The sequence below is a fragment of the Panulirus ornatus genome, chromosome 25, assembly GCF_036320965.1.
Source record: "Panulirus ornatus isolate Po-2019 chromosome 25, ASM3632096v1, whole genome shotgun sequence".
In the NCBI taxonomy this organism is placed as follows: Eukaryota; Metazoa; Arthropoda; class Malacostraca; order Decapoda; family Palinuridae; genus Panulirus; species Panulirus ornatus.
The window spans coordinates 4,846,816-4,866,955 of record NC_092248.1 but is presented as its reverse complement, the minus strand read 5'-3'; the positions used below and the strand labels follow the sequence as shown (position 1 = coordinate 4,866,955).

Here is a 20,140-nt window from a genome sequence, read left to right as displayed (position 1 = left end):
CCCGTGCAAGAGGAGGGTAAGGTGTGGGAAATGTGTGGATGGACGAGACGTGGATACAGTCGCAAAAACGGGGGTGGGTAATGTGTGGGTCAGGCAAGCGGAGCATAATACACATGAATTATAACGTTGTAATCGAACGTTAAGTTATGGAAATGGACTTGCGATATGAGAGGGGAACATATGTTTTAGACACGAACATTAAATATGAAAATGGTGAGTGAGAACCAGTAATGATAAGATGTCAATAATGGTGAAGTGGAGATCCACACGCTGGGAGGACATCTGGTGGGTGGACGACTCTTCCACTACCACTGGTGAGGCTAGTGGTCCTCCCTTCCACCACTGGTAAGGCTAGTGGTCTCCCCCTAGTCACTAGCACTGGTGGGGCTAGTGGTTTTCTCCTACCACTAGTGAGGCTATTGGTCTCTTCCTCTACCACTGGTGAGGCCAGTGGTACCCAACTTGCACTGGTGGGGCTAGTGGTTTTCTACCCCTGGTAAGACTATTGGTCTCTTCCCCCTGCCACTGATGGTGGTTAGTGGTCTCCTCCTACCACTGGTGAGGCTATTGGTCTCGTCTCCCCTACCACTGATGGGCTATTGGTCTATCCCTCTACCACTGATGGGCTATTGGTCTATCCCTCTACCACTGATGGGCTATTGGTCTGTCCCTCTACCACTGATGGACTAGTGGTCTTCCTCTACCACTAGTGAGGCTAGTGGTCTTCCTCTACCACTGATGAAGCTCGTGGATGTCCCCTTACCACTTGTGGGGGTCCAGTGGTCCTCATCTGTCACAATTACCTCATACTTTCCCTTTACCCATCACTTTACATCTTGTACACAAGAAGAAAAAATAACGAAACGTGTTGAAAATATATTTTTTTTTTCAGTGTAAGCTGTTAGATATTCCCCTGTGTTTATAACGTGTTTATGTTCATCAACTGTTCTACATACAGTGAGTGTCAATGACGAGAGAGAGAGTAAACATTCCCAGTCCTCACAGAAAAATAAAAATATCGAGACTGAAAAATGTATCGTTCTGAAAGGCTTTCACTCCATACACTTCCTTGACTAATAGTAATCAAATACAGAGCATGAGTAATTGTGTGCTCCGTTAGTGTGTTCGCTGATTAAATTGAATTTCCGAAGAGCTACTTAGCCTTAGCCTGGCTGGATTCGCATTTCCATTACTGGTAACGAAGAGCACCATTACCTGCTCAGCAAACTCCCCCATGTCCGCTGAACTTGCAATCCCATCCTGGCAGAAGGCGAATGTTTAGATTACCTAATATCTACGTGGCTTCCTTGTTAGACCAAATCTTTCGTCCAGTTTATTTGAGTTATATTTCTTGTGCCTTGTTAGAGCATGGCTGGTTGATCGTGGTGAAATATGAGGGGCCTAAGTTATGTATAAAAGTAGAATGGTTCATGGTATTAACACTGGGTACTGCACATATGTAAATGATCGTGGATCTTTTTTATTTTTTTTCCCCTTCGACGCGACGCTTATTAAGTAAGCGTTTCATTGTTGCCAAGGCGCAGAGACTTCTGGCTCTGGGTTCAAAGAGAGAAGTGGTGTAGCCTCTGGTTCAGATAGAGAAGGGTAATGGTCGTGGCTTGAAGTATCGCGCTGGTACCATACGGTACAGTGTCTATGGGCCAAGTTACTACGCCGGTACCATACTGTACGGTATCAGTGGGTCAGAGTACCATGCTGGTACCATACGGTACAGTTGTACGTGGGTTACTGTACCACGCATAGTGTACCGCATGAAGACCTCCGACTGATGTAGTGGGGAGATGTGGGTGTGAGGGCGAGGGAGAGAGAGATGACGATGAACGTGGGGTGAGAACACCAGGGAGAAATCAGATAGGGAAAAACATTGAGGGAAAATGTATCAAGGCTCCACAGTGTAACTGGACATGTTGTGATAGCAGTGCCTTGGTTGTAGGCTCGAATGTTTCTAGAGAAGGCTCTGACCCATAGGTTGTAAGGCAACACACGTCAAATCATAGTATGATTTTTACGTGATCACCAAAAAAAAAACAAAGGTATAGGAAGTCATTTACTGTTCTACATAACTAATTAAGTCATGCCATGTGTCTAAGGAGTTATTAATGAATATTAAGACAAACTGACAATTCCTCTCCAAAACTGTGTTTATCTTTGACACACACAAAATGCCCGATCTATACTCTTGATTATACTAATTACCACCATTCTATTTTGCTCTGTAAACATCATTACAATTAACCACATCACTGGAGGTAGCGCGAATCATACTCCTTATCAATTATTGGTTTTGTAAACTACCCCATTAGTGAAGGTGGCCGACTCTCTCTCTCCCCTCTCCTCCTCCTCCCCCGGTTCACCTCACGAACAGGCAGTCAACAAACGAAATTATCAGTTTCGTGAATAAAGGCCGAAACTGAATCGTGACCGGGATTTAATGCCTTACGTCCCGCTCATGAATCGCCAGCGGCTAACCTCCGGCTGTGAGAGTGGCTGACTTGCGATTGGCTAATGGGGTTTTTCGTGGGGTCGAACTATGGACGCAGACGAGGAAAGATCAAAATAGAGATCATGTACCCTTATTAAACATCACCTCACCATGAAGACATGCTGTCATATCGCGATATTTAGTATAATATCGCCACTTGCAAGAAGTCTCGCCAACTGACGGTAATCACAGAATCTGTATCATCCACCACGAAGGTCCTCCCGACAGGTATTGTAGATCCACATCCGGACACATATGTATATTTGCGTGTGGGTAGAGCCCCACATTCCGCTGCTGGTCAGGTCAGTCAAGGTCAGGCAGCCAGGCAGGCAGGCAGTCAGGCCTGTGAGAATGATAATCCATCGTGTTGGCAGGACGCGTAATGCACGTTTCTCCCACCAATGGCGCAGCGTGACAGGGACACTAATGTTGGGGCTACCCTCCCTCCCTCTCACTCACACACACACACACACACACACAGTGTAAAGTTCTCTCCTCATTTTATACATACGATTAATTACAAATACTTAACTACACAACCTGGTGGCAAATTTGGTGATTTGCTGATGATATAGTAATGATGTGGTTCGTGATAACACTTTACATTGCTTTTGTAAAGGCTTGTGTAAGTACCTCTGGTTGTTTAAGGTCACGGCCTTTAGGCTTATGTACTACCATCTACAACCTGGCTGGTCATATAAACACTATGATATTTAGGTAAAGCGTTCATCAATATCTTTAATCTTTTGTTCATTTTTCTTGGCGTTCATTAATATCTTTAATTCTTCGCTCATTTTTCTTTCTAATACGTTTAGATAGTGACCGTAACTTCTTCGGGTTCCTTGCGTTAGCGCCATCTTCTCGTAACTTCTGATTTCATTGATTAATATTCCACCTGGTCTTCCATATCGTCACATAGTAATGCATCATTCTCAGGCGTAGTTTGCAAGCCATACACGTCCAGGATTTTTCCATCTGTAAATCACGGTATCTTTCTCTCGTCAGAGAGAGAGAGAGAGAGAGAGAGAGAGAGAGAGAGAGAGAGAGAGAGAGAGAGCTGGCTCAGTACTTCCAGTCTGTCACCAGTTCTTCTCATTTTGGACAGAAACAAATGTGGCTGTGGAAGAAATTTTTTTTTCTTTTTAGTTTCTACATCATTACCGACTCGATCATTTCGCCTATCTCGAATGATGAGGTTGACGTATATATTTTTTAATCTAGCGAGCAGAAGGGCTTTGAAGGTGCATCATGACTGATTCACCTTGTCTCGTCTTCCGTCCTTAAATGGTTCGCAAGATCCAGCCTCCCATCTCCTTTAAAGGGGCAACGTGTTGATCTCTCGTCCACTTTAAAGAGAACCACTCAGCATCATTGCTCAGTGATTTGATCACATTTTTCTTCCATGATACAATGATTACGTGTTATTAAAACAACAATAAAAAAGATAGTGGCAATAATAGAGAGGCGGAGGAGGATAATAAGAGTCATAATAAGTACAAAAATGATAATGATAGTAATGATCGTAACAAATACATTCATTGTTATCATTTTTAGTAGTAGTTGTAGTAGTAGTAGTAGTAGTAATAGTGGTTACAATAACTGATAATGAAGGCAATTATCATAATGACTGATATTGCTATGAAAATCATTATCATAAAGAAAGTCATAATTGATAATGAGCTTAGTAACTGAAATGATGGTGAGGATTCTCATGAGCAGAAGCAACGGATTCTCTACAAAAATGTAATTTCATTCATGCCATAATATGACAGCCACGGGGACCTGCCACCAGCTCGCGTGGGAAGAATCAGCAAGCGTGCCACACACCACACACACACCACCACACACCACCACCACCACAATACCATCGACCCAGAATGAAATTTAGGGCAGACACCGGACGTGCTACCACACCGACCGTGTACGTGGAGGTGGGGCGATCTTGTGCTGGCCACAGGTTCGCTCAGGTCCCCCCCTGCAGGTGTTGTCGCGTCAGTTCCTCAAGGGTAGTGGCGTCAGACCCTTTGCAGTAGTGGCGTCAGTTTTTCTGTAGGGTAGTGGCGACAGTCACCGTAAGGGTAGTGGCGTCACAGACCCTCTAGGGTAGTGGCCTCAGTTCCTGTAGGATAGTGGCGTTAGTTCATGTAGGATAGTGGCAATCAGTACCGCAGGGGTAGTGGCGTTAGTTCCTGTAGGATAGTGGCATCAGTACCGCGAGGGTAGTAGTGGCGTCAGTTCATGGTTTTCAGAATCATGAGGGCACATTGTTGTATGTGGACATGTGTGAACTTTTCAAATACATTTTCCTCTACTTTCTTCCACCGATCACATGCGCTGCACCCACACACTGGGAAACGATGCTCTCCGGATCGTTTCTCTCACTTATATATATATATATGCACCTTCCCTTCCTCTAATACCACAGCTTATAACCAGACAGTTGCTAGTTCTGTTTAATCTTTTTAACAGCTTGTTTGAAACCATCATCTGGTCTCGCGTGACTAATTACGGCGGGTCTGACAAATGGAGCTCTCGAGCAATGCTAAGTAAGGTGCGTCTCCCCTCCCCCTTCCTGCCACCCACCATCCCACTCCTTCCCCACCTCACTGCTACCACCACGACCCCTTCCCTCCTCTTCCCTCCCTCCTCTCTCCAAGCTTTGACATACTGTAGGGGAATTTGTGGTTCACAGCAGCAGCAGCTCCTCACCACCCACACCACCTCCCTCACCCTTCTGGACTGGGTTCAGCTTCTGCTGGAGCATCCTGACGGGTGACGTGATCAGTGAGGAAGATTATGATACACGTAGATGTTGACCTGTTGGTGGGGGGGAGTGACTAGCCTGGAGGACACACACACACACACACACACACACACACACACACACACACACACACTCACACACACATACACCCACACACCCTCTCAAGGCAGCTAAGTGTCCAATTTAGAGTTTATTGTTTATACTACCTTCACGATCCCTCATTATCCCACAGGGAGTGAGTGAATGACTTTACCCAAGGCTCTTTCAAGAGGACATAAAGCCGTTAACTCGATTCATATATATATATATATATATATATATATATATATATATATATATATATATATATATATATATATATATATATTATGTTGGAAAGGATCAATATTTTGCGCGTGATCAAGATTTTCCTATGAGTCCTCGGGGAAAATGAAACACGAAAAGTTCCCAAGTGCACTTTCGTGTAATAATCACATCATCATGGGAGACACATGAGAGAAATATAGCAGTCAGTTGATATACATCGAAGAGACGAAGCTAGGACGCCATTTGGTAAACATGGAATATGTATGACACCTTTTGAAAAATCTTCATAAGACCTGATAACTTCAAATGAAAGACATTTGGAAAGTCTCATGAGCGTACAAGGAAAGCATTATCAAACTCTCATAGAAAATTGAGTGATTACATTTTTCACAGCGAGGTAAGAACCTCTCATTAAAACCCTGCTGGAAATATCTCCCTTCATAATTCTGAATTTATGGACTTCATAGGAAATTTATGGGAAATTCATATATGATTTTACTTAGCCCAGGGGGATTACATTATGATAAAGACTTACAATGATACTAAATTCCACTTAAAAGAAAATGTAATCGAAGCCTTGAATGTCTACTAATGAAATTACCTTCTTGTAAATGAGTGACATAGTTCCTTCCTGTGTTGTATGACGGGAATCTATAAGAATCTCCCTTTCTGTGGTACAGCTTGCCTTTTCTGTGGCACAACTTACCTTTATTGTGGTACAGCGTACCTTTACTGTGGCACAGCTTGTTCCTCTACCGTGGCACAGCTTGCCTTTACTGTGGCACTGTGGCACAGCGTACCTTTACTGTGGCACCGTCTATTGAATTCTTTAGCTGCAAGCGTGTGGTAGGGACAGGAGTAGGTGGTCGTGTGTCGTGGTTAATGTTAGGGGATTTCGGTCAATTGGGGTGGTAGTGCAGTGGTTGTGGAGAGTTGTGGTTGTGGTGGTAGTTGGAGAGTTGTGGTTGTGGTGGTAGTTGGAGAGTTGTGGTTGTGGTGGTAGTTGGAGAGTTGTGGTTGTGGTGGTAGTTGGAGAGTTGTGGTTGTGGTGGTAGCTGGAGAGTTGTGGTTGTGGTGGTAGTTGGAGAGTTGTGGTTGTGGTGGTAGTTGGAGAGTTGTAATAGTAGTTCTGGACGTGTTGGTGATGGTTGTAATGGTGGTAGAAGGTTTATTACAGTGGTTGTGGATGTTGGTGATGGTTGTAGTGGCCTGGTGGTGGTGGTGATGGTAGTTGTGGTAGTGGCTGTGGTGGTAGTGGTGGTGAATGGGCATGATAGTAGTAGTAGTAGTAGTGTTAGTGGGTGTGGTGGTACGAGGTGGTAGAGGATGTGATGCCTGACTGGCTATTGTGGTGGTGATGGTGGTAGTGGTGGAAGGTGTTGTGGTAGTTGTGGTAACAGTGATGGTGGTAGTTGTGGTAGAGGTTGTGTACGCCTGGCTAGCTAATGTGGTGTCGGTGATGGGGGTGGTAATTGTGGTAGCGGAGGTGGTGGTGGTGGTGGTAGCGGAGGTGGTGGTGGTGGTAGTTGTGGTAGCGGTGGTGATGGTAGTAGTTGTGGTAGAGGGTGTGACGCCTGGCTGGCTGGCGTGACCCACACATTGATTTACCGCTCGATAACCCTCACGTGTCCTTCATAGTTACCCACCTCCCACCTGCTGACCCTGGTCTACCCCCACCTGCTGACCCTGGCCCACCCCTCACCTCACAACCCCCACCTGCTGACCCTGGTCTACCCCCACCAACCCTCCACCCCCACCTGCTGACCCTAGCGCCCACACCTCACACACCCCACACCTGCTGACTCTAATCCATCCCCCAGCTGCTGACCCTTGCCTCTCCCTCAACACCTAGCCCCTTACCTTACCTGCTGATCTATCGCCCTCCCTCAACACCTAGCCCCTTACCTTACCTGCTGATCTATCGCCCTCCCTCCTCCTCCACCTGCTAACCAAGCCCCCTCCTCACCACCTGCTGATCCTGTTAAAGAAAAAACTCATCAGAGAGACAGTGATCTGGACAAATTGTTGAAGTGGTCCGAGACACGGCAAATCGTCTTCAATTTAGACGAATTTCACAGAACACAGAAAATATATATATATATTTCCCACGAAATTATCACAAGTAGAAAAAAAAAAAGATAATTGCTCCTGGGTTATTAGTGGTAATGGTCTAAAATACGGAAGAAGGTACTTATCCGCACATTATAAAGCTGACATGATGCTTAGCTTTAGCCTCAAAGTTTGAAATATCAGCTTTGAAATGTACGGTGCAACGCACGCTTTTGACAATGGCCTGGTCAAACCTCATTTGGGAGAATGGTGTTCGACTCTAGCCATTACCTTTTCATCTATGATAAGTCAAAAGCTAGAACAAATTCAGAGAAGATGGGAAAAGATAATTGCATAGCTTTATATTAAGCTTTATGAAGGTAGGCTGAGAGACCTAAGACGTGGGGTAAATAATATAGACGACATAACAGAGAGATGTCTTCACGTTAGAGATTCGAGAGACTAGAAATAATAACCCAATCAAGGCGAAAGTCTTTTTAGCTCCAGAGTTGAAGAACTTTTGGAGAAGATTTCCACCAGATGGTGTCAGTTCGAAGACTTCACATCAAGGCTCAAGAAACAATTAATTACTGAAGCCCTGATCATTAAGGCCCTCTCATTAACGCTATATATATATATATATATATATATATATATATATATATATATATATATATATATATATATATATATATATATATATATATATCAGTATATACACTTGTTCCAAGAAAGAAAAAGAAACATTTAAAGTTCATTGCCTTAAAATTCAGTCATTTTTTTTCCCCTACCGGTCTTCGTCCCCAGAGAGCTTCACTACAGTCAGGACAAAGAACATTTTTCTCCTACTCGTAGTTTCCTATAAAATCCCATGGCAGTACACTCTCCACACACAGCACGGTGTCACATGTGAGTTTGTTGTTTTTTCCGCGTTGTTGAGCCGGAGGGAGCAGTGGGATGGGAAGGTGCCCTCTGCTTTGCTATCCTATATCTTACTCGGATCAGGTTATGACCTCAGGACACGACTGTCTTCCTCGAACAGATAATCCCTTCATGGACCATCAGGTCTCCGGTTATCTGTCCTTCCCACGTATATCCTTCACCAGCAGACCCCCACAGCATTCCCTCCCTCTCCTGCTGATCCTCTCATTTGCTGACCTTACGTCCTCTGCTGACCTCATTCACACCTGCTGACCTAGCAGCACCTCTCCCTCACCTTCTGACACGAACCCTTCACCTGCTGACCCTCTTCACCCATTTGCTTACATGACATCACCCATTTGGTAACCCCACCTTGTTTTCTGCTGATACACCCACCCACACCCACCCACCCACACACACACAGACACACGCCACCTCCGGTGACAACCCGCTTCGCCGTCCCCCCCCCCCCCACCCCAACTCCTGACACCCCACACTTCCACCTCCCTCCCCACCACCACCGCTACCAGCACAATCCTCTCCACTTTCGATCTGGGCTCGCACCCCTCGCACCGCCGCCTCTCCTTGTAAGCCCGCACACTCGCCTCTCTCTCACAAAGGCGTCCAGGGCCCGCTCTCCTCACTGGGGCCCTTTCTTACCTCACTCTTTTCTCACGCCATTAACTCATGTCTGATCCTTCTCCCTCTTGCTTTTCGTACACCGCGGGTCCTTCCCTCCCCGGCCACTTCGAACTTCCTCCCTTTCCCTCCTCCGTGGCAACTTAGGGACGTGGTGCGGTAAATCATGTACTTTCAAGGGTCGTACTGTCTCACTCGACCAGGAGCTACGATTAATCACCATTGATGGACACGGGCCGGACCATTTCCCCTTGATTTATCCAAGCTGCCTCACTTCATGCAGTAATTGGCGGACGGTACATATTGTGTAATCCATCATCAGAGGTTCTTCAGCATTCACACCGTGTGGCCTCCAACACACACACACACACACACACACACACACACACACACACACACACACGCACCATGTTTGCAGGGAGTAAATTTGAAAATCTTGTTTCATAACTCATCTGTTGTGAGTCTCATGGTTGTTGTTTAGTAGGTGTATGCACTATTAAGCAAGACAATGGATCGTCTTACATACCCATGAAATAGTGGTGAATGAGGGAGATTTATATACCTGATAATTCTCGTAGCTTTCTGAAATTTAAAGTCTATTACCATCTACCAGCCTTGGTACCTCAAGTACCACACACTCTAGCCTCAATACGACAAGTATACCATACATACAGTGCCCTTGGTATTACATGTGCCATACACTAGCCCCGGTGCTGCAGATACCACACTCCAACTTTGGTATTGTAGGTACCATAATCACACTTTAGTCCTATGGCTTCGATATACCTCAACCAACAGCTACGTATAGACAGATGTCATAACTCAATCTTCTTAGGTTATAGCTCAACCAACAGCTACGTATAGACAGATGTTATAACTTAAATCTTATTCGAAATGAACACTTCTGTATTGCCTTAAGGGTGATCATACCACAGGCTATTTCTATGCATATTCATTTAAATAGATGAGCTAAGAGGCAAGCAAACCATACCCTCACTGGCCTGAGAGTCTGGTACGAGGGAATTTAGAATCCTAAGCAAAGTAACAGAGCATTTCAAGGTAGTCTAAGGTCTGAAGTTATGGGTATAATAAGTCGCGATACATAACATTGAAATGATAACCATCAAAGCGCCTCATCCACGAAATGTAACTTGCTATTTATATTTAAATGATTTATTTGTAGTCATAAAATATTTTATGTGTATAATGAGACAATTTAGACCATAGTCTTTTTTGTATTTGCTCATGAATGAATGTTAGAATCAAATCAGATTTTGTAACATATCTAGTTATCAATATTATTATTATTATTATTATTATTATTATTATTATTATTATTATTATCATTATTATATTTCTCATTATCCTTATTATTCATTTTAGTATTAGTGTGGTTGTTATCATAATTAGTAGTAGTATTAGTATGTTCATTATTACTGTTATTATTATCATTATCATTATTCTTATATCATTATTATTATTATTATTATTATTATTATTATTATTATTATTATTATTATGATTATTTTTTTTTTTTTTTTCACACTATTCGCTATTTCCCGCGATAGCGAGGTAGCGTTAAGAACAGAGGACTGGGCCTTTGAGGGAATATCCTCACCTGGACCTCTTCTCTGTTCCTTCTTTTGGAAAAAAAAAAAAAAAAAAAAAAACGAGAGGGGAGGATTTCCAGCCTCCCGCTCCCTTCCCTTTTCGTCGCCTTCTACGACACGCAGGGAATACGTGGGAAGTATTCTTTCTCCCCTATCCCCCATGATTATTATTATTATTATTATTATTATTATTATTATTATTATTATTATTATTATCATTATCATCATTATCATTATAGTTATCATCATTATCATTATTGATAGTATTATCATTATTATAATTGTTATTACCGTTATTCCTGTAATTATGATTACCATTGTATATTATTACTATTGTAATTATTTCCATTATTATTATTATCATTATCATTATCATTATTATTATTATTATCATCATTATTATCATTGTTATTATTATCATCATTGTTATTATTATTATCATTATTATGATCATTATCATCATTATTGTTATCATTATTATTTTTATTATCATTATTATTATTATTATTATTATTATTATTATTATTATTATTATCATCATTACAGGAATTGAAACTCTTACACAGTAGGATATATACAGTGTTCCAGTCATGTTCAGGTGTCTGTCAGAACCAGACAATAAGTATTTAAATTTGATTTAGACATGTCTTTGACACGAACTAATTATAATCACTTAATTCGCTTCATTACCAGAATAAAATGTAAAGGACGTATTTGCTTTAAACGTCTGATTTGGAAGTGCAATGTTGACCAGAAATAGAACGAAAGTCTCTTGTTTCTGCCGGTAGATGGCGTGGCAGCAGCGGGGGCCGGCGTACCCTTGGCTTCGTACCTGGTTCTGGGCGTGCCTTTGGGCGTGCTGCCTCTGGCAGGCTACGCTCTCCCAGGTGGCTCCGTGCACGTTCAACCTCATGTGTACATGCAGGTACGCCCCCGAGGGTCAGAAGGCCGCCCTGACAGTCACTCCTGTCTCCGAACACATCACGGAACTCACGTGTGTGGGGGTCCCCTTCGCCAGGATACCAGGTCAGTATTAAGGCCAGGTCAGTTAGTACAAGGTTAGTAGGGCTACTAGGTGAGTACTAGGTCAGTATGGAGACCAGGTTATCCAGTACAAGGTTAGTAGGGCCACTAGGTGAGTCCCAGGTCAGTATGGAGACCAGGTCAGTTAGTACAAGGTTAGTAGGGCTACAAGGTGAGTACCAGGTCAGTATGAAGACCAGGTCAGTTAGTACAAGGTTAGTAGGGCTACTAGGTGAGTACCAGGTCATTATGGAGACCAGGTCAGTTAGTACAAGCTTAGTAGGGCTACAAGGTGAGTCCCAAGTCAGTATGGAGACCAGGTCAGTTAGTACAAGGTTAGTAGGGCTACTAGGTGAGTACCAGGTCAGTATGGAGACCAGGTTAGTTAGTACAAGGTTAGTAGGGCTACAAAGTGAGTACCAGGTCAGTATGGAGACCAGGTCAGTTAGTACAAGGTTATTAGGGCTACTAGGTGAGTACCAGGTCAGTATTGAGACCAGGTCAGTCAGTACCAGGTCATTAGTGCTACTAGGCGAGTACAGGTCAGCACGAGAATACTAGGTTAGCGACAGAGAGCCAGGCCAGTAGCAAGCTAGATAGACCAGAATCCCAAAATGCAAGATTAAAACCACTGTTATTGGGTCATTTTCACGAAATTAGTTTACTGATAGTACCAGGTCATTGCCAGGTCATTTCCAGGTCACCAAATCAAAAATAAGGTCATGAATAAACTCTTAGGTTAGTAACAACAGTATGTAGCGTAAGTATTCTCAATAATTAGCAAGATACTCTAGCTTTAAGAAGGATTAAGTTACTTATAGTGTCAGTGAAAGAGATCATCTGTTTAAGTCCAGCTTAGAGATAAAGTTCTTAGATACCATTTACCGTAGTCTTTTCTCAAGGATATAGAGTTAATGAAGCAAAAGCTTTGAATCTATTTGTACCTTTGAGAGCGAGTGGTCAGTGTGGTGTAATGGGAGAGAGATGGCTTCACCCTCATTGGTCAGGGTCGTGGAAATAATTCCATCCCTGGAATCAGCCATCGGTGTGACAGGGGTTCGCTGGTACCGCAAGGGGGAAAGGGGGAGTGGTTCAAGGGACTGATTCATTGTGTTGAAGGGTTTCCAGAATCCGCGGAGGTCATCTGCTGGAAAGGCAGTGGGATGTGACACACGTTTGCGGAGTGACGGAGTTCCAGGATTCTGAGAGGACGAATGAATCAGTAAATGACTATCTTTGGAAGACTAACTGAATCAGTAACTTTAATTCGTGGTAAAGGAAAGAGGGTGTCAAATATCCCTGGAACAACTGATGGTTGTTTAAAGAACAATCCCTGAAAATGCTGGTAGATCTGAGTGGAATCTGGACAAGTGATTCATTTTCCTTCTGACCTGGAACTGTGGTGACAATTCCTATTGGAACTGATTGAACAATATTCAGTTCTTTTAGGGACAAAGCTGATGGAATAACAAAGAAATACCCTAACACGGTATTAGTGAAGAGTCTACACACACAACGTAATGAGCCATTTGAGAGCTGTTCCCTGGAGGCAGCTGTAGATCAATGGAGAGGAAAGGAACCATTCCTGGAAGGGCCGTTGACTGAGTTCCCAACCGTTGCTGCCTGGATTGTCAGACCTGCCAGCAAGTGCCTCAGTAGGAGGGTGTCGCAAGTCATAAACGACCATTTCCATGAAGTATTGATACATCAACACCGATCCTTGAATAGCTCGTAGGGGGTCTGGAAAACTGCCCGTCACCAGAAGGTAGAATCGGACCAAAGAAAAGGCGAATAGAAAAGGACAGTAGAAAAAAGGAAGAAAGAAAGAAAGATATGCGCCACCAGCCTATACCATTTTCTCTACCAACATTAGGCTTTACAATTTACGATGAAATTATCTCATAATTATCCCATTCTCTTACGTTACCTCTCCATTAAGGCTTACAAATTGCCTCCTACACGCACGGCTTGCTGTACGGTCCGCTGTAGCCAGGGTCTCATACATAGCCTTTGCCTCGGAATCTCTGTTATTTGTGCACTTATTTCCGCGGGAAACCTGCGCCAGATTTCAATTACAAGTATGAACAACACTTTTATTTCGGGGAATATGTCTACAATGGGAACACGCCAGGCTTCATATCACGTGCATGCGGCAGCAGCTGCGTTCATACGTTCATGGTGGATATCCACAAAGTTACACACACACACTCACACACACACACACACACACACACACACACACACACACACACACACACGGTATATGTGAGTCTTTATGTACGTGATATTGTGTGTGTGTGTGTGTGTGACGGTATATGAGTCTTTATGTACGTGATATTGTGTGTGTGTGTGTGTGTGTGTGTGTGTGTGTGTGTGTGTGTGTGTGTGTGTGTGTGTGTGTACATGTTCATTATCGTGTACCTTGTGTGTGCGTATACCCGTGTACGTACGCCAAAGTTGCCAGCGATTTCAATCTACAGAAACAAACAAAAGAGAATTCCAGTATCCGACACAGTAGTTTCCAGACCCATAAACTCTAAGATCCAGTCGGCCTGAACGAGCACCACCGCAGGTCCAGCCACCACAATAACCCAGCCAGATTACTGATAATATATTTCTTTTTTGATACAGTGGGTGATAGAATTCCTCTTTAACACTATCCCACTCGGATCATGCACCACCCTCCTCCTCTCACACACACGACGGGGTGAAACTATAAACTGGGTGATTCGACCTAACTAGACACACCCATGGCGATTAATGTTCAAATAACAGTATTTCATGATTCGGGGACGACTGGAGACCAATTACTATCATCAAAGCATTTGGCTGCCAGCTTCTCTCATTTGAGTTCTCCCCCCAGTAGCCCAAGGGTGCAGTCAGGCGACGTTACGCCTAAGTAATTCATGTCGTGGCGAGATGGAATCGAGAATATCGTAAATGATCACAAATTATCACAAATCATCACGCGGGCCCCGCCATTACCACCCCGGTGGGCGAGTTCTCACTGAATTTCAAGCAGCCTTCACGCCTCAGTTTTCGTCTGTGATTAACGCCTAACTTTACCTTAATTAGAACAGCTCGTCTTCAACATTCTCCCGAGACCAACATTTCCAGAACTTTGTAGCAACTTCTAGCGACGGGGAACTACGCTGCCAGCCATGAGTCTCCGTCAGTCCCCCCCCCCCTCCCTTACTGTTGTGGCAAGGTGTCTCCAGTTGTGGCTAGGCGCCTTTCCTATGTTATGGCCAGGAGCCTTGCTGTGTTATGGCTTAGAGCGTTTCCAGTTGGGGCGAGGCGACCGCGCCAGTCGTAGCTCCAGGGGGGGTCTCCACCGGTGCGGCAAGGAGGTTTTCGAGTTTGTGTCTCCAGGAGTCTTAGAAATTCTAGCAAGAAGGCTCCTCGGTTGTGGCTCTCGGAGCCACACCAACTGTGGCTAAGAGCCTCTCCAATTATGACCAGAGCCTCACCAACTGTGGCCGAGAGCCTCTCCTGTCATGACCAGAAACCTCAACAGCTGTGGTTAAGAGCTTCACCAATTATGACCAGAAACCTCACCAGATGTGGCCAAGAGCCTCTCCAATTATAACCAGAAGTCTCACCAACTGTGGCTTAGAGCCTCTCCAATTATGCCCAGAAGCCTCACCCCAGTTATGGCCAGGAACGTTCTTGGTAATAAGACTGAAAAGACGGTGGGTCAGAATAAGATAAAAATTGCCTCCCTTGAAAGGAGGTGGAAGAAGTGTTGATAATGTTTTTAGACTGAGTAATAGTGGCTCTCCCCCTCCACCTCAAGGGAGAGCAAGGCATGGGGAGCTTGAGGAAGGGGGGTGAAGAAGAGCTTGGGGAGACACTGAAGAGGGTTACTTAAGAGGAAAGCCAAGAGATCAAAGACTGGGAGTTCTAGAGACGCGGCTGTCAACGGCCTCGTGGTGAACAAGTTAGAATATCTTTTCTCCTTCGGATAGATGCTGGCAGCGTCCGAAGTCTGCGACACAGGCGAGCCAATATATTGGCCAGTCGCCACTCCTGCTTTAGGTAACTATAAACCACCTTGGTTTAATTACCCAGAAGCACAATTTAGCCTTCATATAACCCCGGTTTTGAACTGGCTAAATGTAATTCCTTGTCTAAATCGTTAATCAGTTATTTTATGTTAATTGATATGCATTTGTTTATAATGTATCACAAATGTTTGTTCGTAAATATGCAAATTCGAATAGGATCTCATTGATTTGTGTCAGAAACTTGAGGATTAATTAATTATTTTAGTTTCTCGCTGATTCACGGATTCCCATATGTAACGAAGGTGAGGGGTCTCAACCAGGTGACCTGTAGTAGGTGATGGCCTTCACCTGAGGTACCTGTGCCAGGTGACCTGTGATTAACAGTGACCTTCACCAAAGGTCCGCGTGCCAGGAGACCTGTAGTTAAATGTGGTCTTCACCCGAGATGCCTGACTAGCTGATGGTCACCTTCCCCTAAAGTATCCACACCAGGTGAACTGCGGGTTATGGTGGCCTTCACCTGAGGTACCTAAACCAGGTCACCTTAAGTGCTCGTGGCAGGAGACCTGATGGTTAATGCTGGTCATCACCTAAGGTACCTGTTCCAGGCGACGTGGCAACTCGAATATCCTAGTTCACCTAAAAAGAAACCCCAGTACGCTATCTAAGCTTAACCAGCAGCTAACCAAACGGCCTCTCCCTCAGCTATAAACATTAGCTTTTTTTTGCTGTAACCGTTAGCTTTATGTTCACTCATTGCCGACGTAATGTAACCTCTGGTTGATTACGCCTTTTATATCGCCATATAAAATTATCTAAAGTATATTCAAAAAGTATTTACAAAAAAGTACTACGTAAAACTATTTTTTTTTAAGAAATAAAGAAAATATTCAAAAGGACGAGAACAAAAGACGACGATACGTATGTACACATAACAAAAAGGAGGTGAGCGAAAGTATGTGGCCCTTGAGCGAAAGTTGTGGACTAACCAGGTGACTCCTACGAGGGAAGGGTGGAGGGGAGGAAGGAAGGAGGGAGGGAGGAAGGGGGAGAGGGAGGAGGGAAGGGGGGGCAGCAAAAGCTTTCTTGAATAATTAATGAGGTAGTCTACGTTTGCCGTACATGCCGAAGTAGCTAGGCAGCCTGGCTGGTCCCAGAAACTCTTGTGTAGCTGATTAGATGAGTTATTTTTTCCCCCCTCTTTTTTTTTTAAAAAAAAAGGTTCCGCATCACCTCACAGATACATAGATCCCGTCACGTCATCCGGAGACGGACGAGGGAGGAAGGGAGGGAGAGCCTCGGAATTAGCGCACTTACCCACCACAGTCGCGGAAGTCTGGCGTGGGTGGCGTCGCTCGCTGGTTGGTGGGGGTTTGTTGTGCTCCCGTGTGTGTGTGTGTGTGTGTGTGTGTGTGTGTGTGTGTGTGTGTTCCACTATCCCCTGGGGGGGAAGGACGACCGGTAATAAGCTTAGTCCATACGCACATGCGTGGGCGGAACTTCCTCACACACGTGAGGACATACATTAAGGCTTAACCCCTTCCCTCCATAGACAGACACATACAGACACGCAAAAGCCTCTCTCTCTCTCTCTCTCTCTCTCTCTCTCTCTCTCTCTCTCTCTCTCTCTCTCTCTCTCTCTCTCTCTCTCTCTCTCCCTCCCTGAGTAGACGACCACGGTTCTGCGAAGCAGGTGAAAATACGCCGGGGGGCGATACGAGCCTAGCACCTAGCTGAGCCTTGTGGGGAAAAGGCTCTCTTCCTAGGAACTCATAGGGAAGTCGAATGTATTCTCTCTCTCTCTCTCTCTCTCTCTCTCTCTCTCTCTCTCTCTCTCTCTCTCTCTCTCTCTCTCTCTCTCTCTCTCTCTCTCTCTCTCTCTCACGCACAATGTAACCATCAGTGATTCCCGGTATTCCGTCGCTGTCAATATGTAAGTCCAGCAGTTGTTACACACTGCTATATTTCATCCATCGAGTTCCCATCCACAGACAAAGGTCAAGTTAATGATTGTGTACCCGGGTTGGACCCCCTCTCATGAATCTATATCCCCTGCCATGTTTGTTGTCCAAATCAATCTTTTAAACAATGAAAATTATCGATTCAATCCAAAGATCCTCGTCAAAGGCTTTCCGATCTACAATATATGGTTCAGTTCAGATATCCCGGATCTGGCTTAATGCCGTAATGAAAGACTGTGCTCTTTGGCAACATTTAGGTTCACTGAATACTGATTTGATTTCAAAATCGATACATGGAGGTCGTCTTTACGCCCAGGTTTGCATTTTCTTGCATATTTTCTCAGTCCAAGTTCGATCCTCTTTTTTTTTTTTCGAGACTCGGTGAAGCAGTACAATCCTAACGGGTAGTTTCAGAAGCTTGGGATAGGTTGGCCTCGAGATCCAGCGAAACAGCCTCCTGGTGAGCTGGTGAAACAGAGGACAACTCAAGAACATCTTCGAAACCCGTTGGAGACGAAACTGGTGAACTGGACCAAGAAACGCTAGTCCCAGAAGCTGTTTGAACACTTAGTGATATAGTAAATTGCTGAACCAAGACAATTCATAGACCAATAATCGAGGCCCAGTGAGCCTATGAACAAATCATTAGAATGATAGAAGCGTCTCAAAAATGGTTCGACTCTCTGTGAAAACCGGAGAGTTATTAGAGACATGGGAACACAAGCTGGTTTTGGAACTTATTCCAGCTTCCGTGAAACAACGAACCATTGAGTCAAAACGAGATAAACTAGTCTCAGAAACTTTTGGAGCCTCTTTCCAAAAGATAAGTCGCGGAGCCCAACCAACGGGAGCTAGTTTCGGAACCTGTTTCATCTTCAATAACAATAAACCAATAAATCAAAACGAAGAGAAGCTAACGTCAGAACCTGTTTGAAACCTAATGAATCCATATCACCTTGGCCAAAAACAACGGAAATATATTCGAATCCCAGTGAAACATGAAACTTATAAGCCAAAACAACAAAAATTAGTCTCATATCACCGGAGCTCCTGTGAAACAAACAGATGCTCAACTCGGGACCTGTTCGAATGTCAGTGAAACAATAAACTGCTGAATCAAAGCAGCAGAAGCTGCGGTCTCGGAGCCTGTTTGAGCCTAGTAAAACAACAAACCGATGAACCAAAGCAAGATTAAATAGTCTGGGGAACCTATTCGAGCTCCAGTGGAACAATGAACCGATGAACCAAAGCGAGGCAAGACCGTCTGGGGGACCCCGTTCGAGCCCCACTGCAACAATCAGATGCAGAACCCAAGCAACAGAAACTGGGGAACGCATCCCCTGCTAAGTCAATTTCCCGCGGCATCGTTGCCTTTGAGTCTATTTGGTAAATACACAGTGAAGAAGGCGTCTCACTGGCTCATATGTTGTCTTTCCTCTTGAAACAGAATGCCGGCTTGGTTTACAGGGGGGGCGGCAAGTCGCGTCGAGAGCTTTGAACCTCTCCACGGTTTGGTGGAACTCTTACCCAACTCAATGTATCTAGATTGTTTGTTGTTAGAAAAGCGGGACACAGGCAGTGGTAGGCAGAAGCCAGCCTTGTTGACGTAGAGCAACATTAGAATTTATCTTTAACCCGTAGTTTAACTGCCGAGACTAGGTTGGAAAATATTCAACTCAACTTTTATCCCTTCCAACGCTGGCACTGGTATACCCTTGTGAGTGTCTGTGTGTGTGTGTGTGTGTGTGTGTGTGTGTATGTGTGTGTGTGTGTGTGTGTGGATCGGGATGGTAGGAGCTTTTGAGTTTTATTCATACAAGGTTTCGTCTTGCCCTCAAGCGCTCTTCAGGAAGACTAAGACACACGATTCTTCCAGGACCCACATACACGTAGGAGAGGTGATCAGCCACCGGGAGGGATACATGCTTGGCAAAACGCACTGCGAAAATTGCAGTGATGGAATGTATGGGGTGGACAGGGCCAGGGACTGGGGAAAATAGCCGACCTGGAGCTGAGGGAAGGAAACGTGGTGCGGCGTCCAGCGAGGTGAGGAGTGGCTTGCGGAGAAATATATTTCATTGTCTCTGAATCTTTTCCGGTCTTTCTGAAGAATGCTCCCTGCACAAGCCAGACTTTAGGGAAATTAAACTCAAAATCTCTCACCTGTGTTTACTCACAATTCTACGACTACTGTGTGTGTGTGTGTGTGTGTGTGTGTGAGGATTGCATTGGTAGACAGGTAAACACTTGTGTCTGGAGATAGATGTCTATTTGTGAGTTGAATTTTCTTCTTGTATACGTATATGTGTCTACACATGTGTGTATTAGTGTCTGTGTGTGAATTTGAATTTTGATCT

General features: G+C 44.4%; 1 protein-coding gene across 3 annotated transcripts in view; it reads left to right on the top strand.

The window, feature by feature from the left end:
- The window catches only part of LOC139757187 (uncharacterized), a 105,843-nt gene that overhangs the window by 53,238 nt on the left and 32,465 nt on the right, over window positions 1-20,140 (top strand). For all 3 annotated transcript variants that reach the window (XM_071677324.1, XM_071677322.1, XM_071677323.1), the window contains exon 2: window positions 11,581-11,818. In XM_071677324.1, the coding sequence (XP_071533425.1) occupies window positions 11,581-11,818 (238 nt within the window). The remainder of the gene's footprint in view (window positions 1-11,580; window positions 11,819-20,140) is intronic.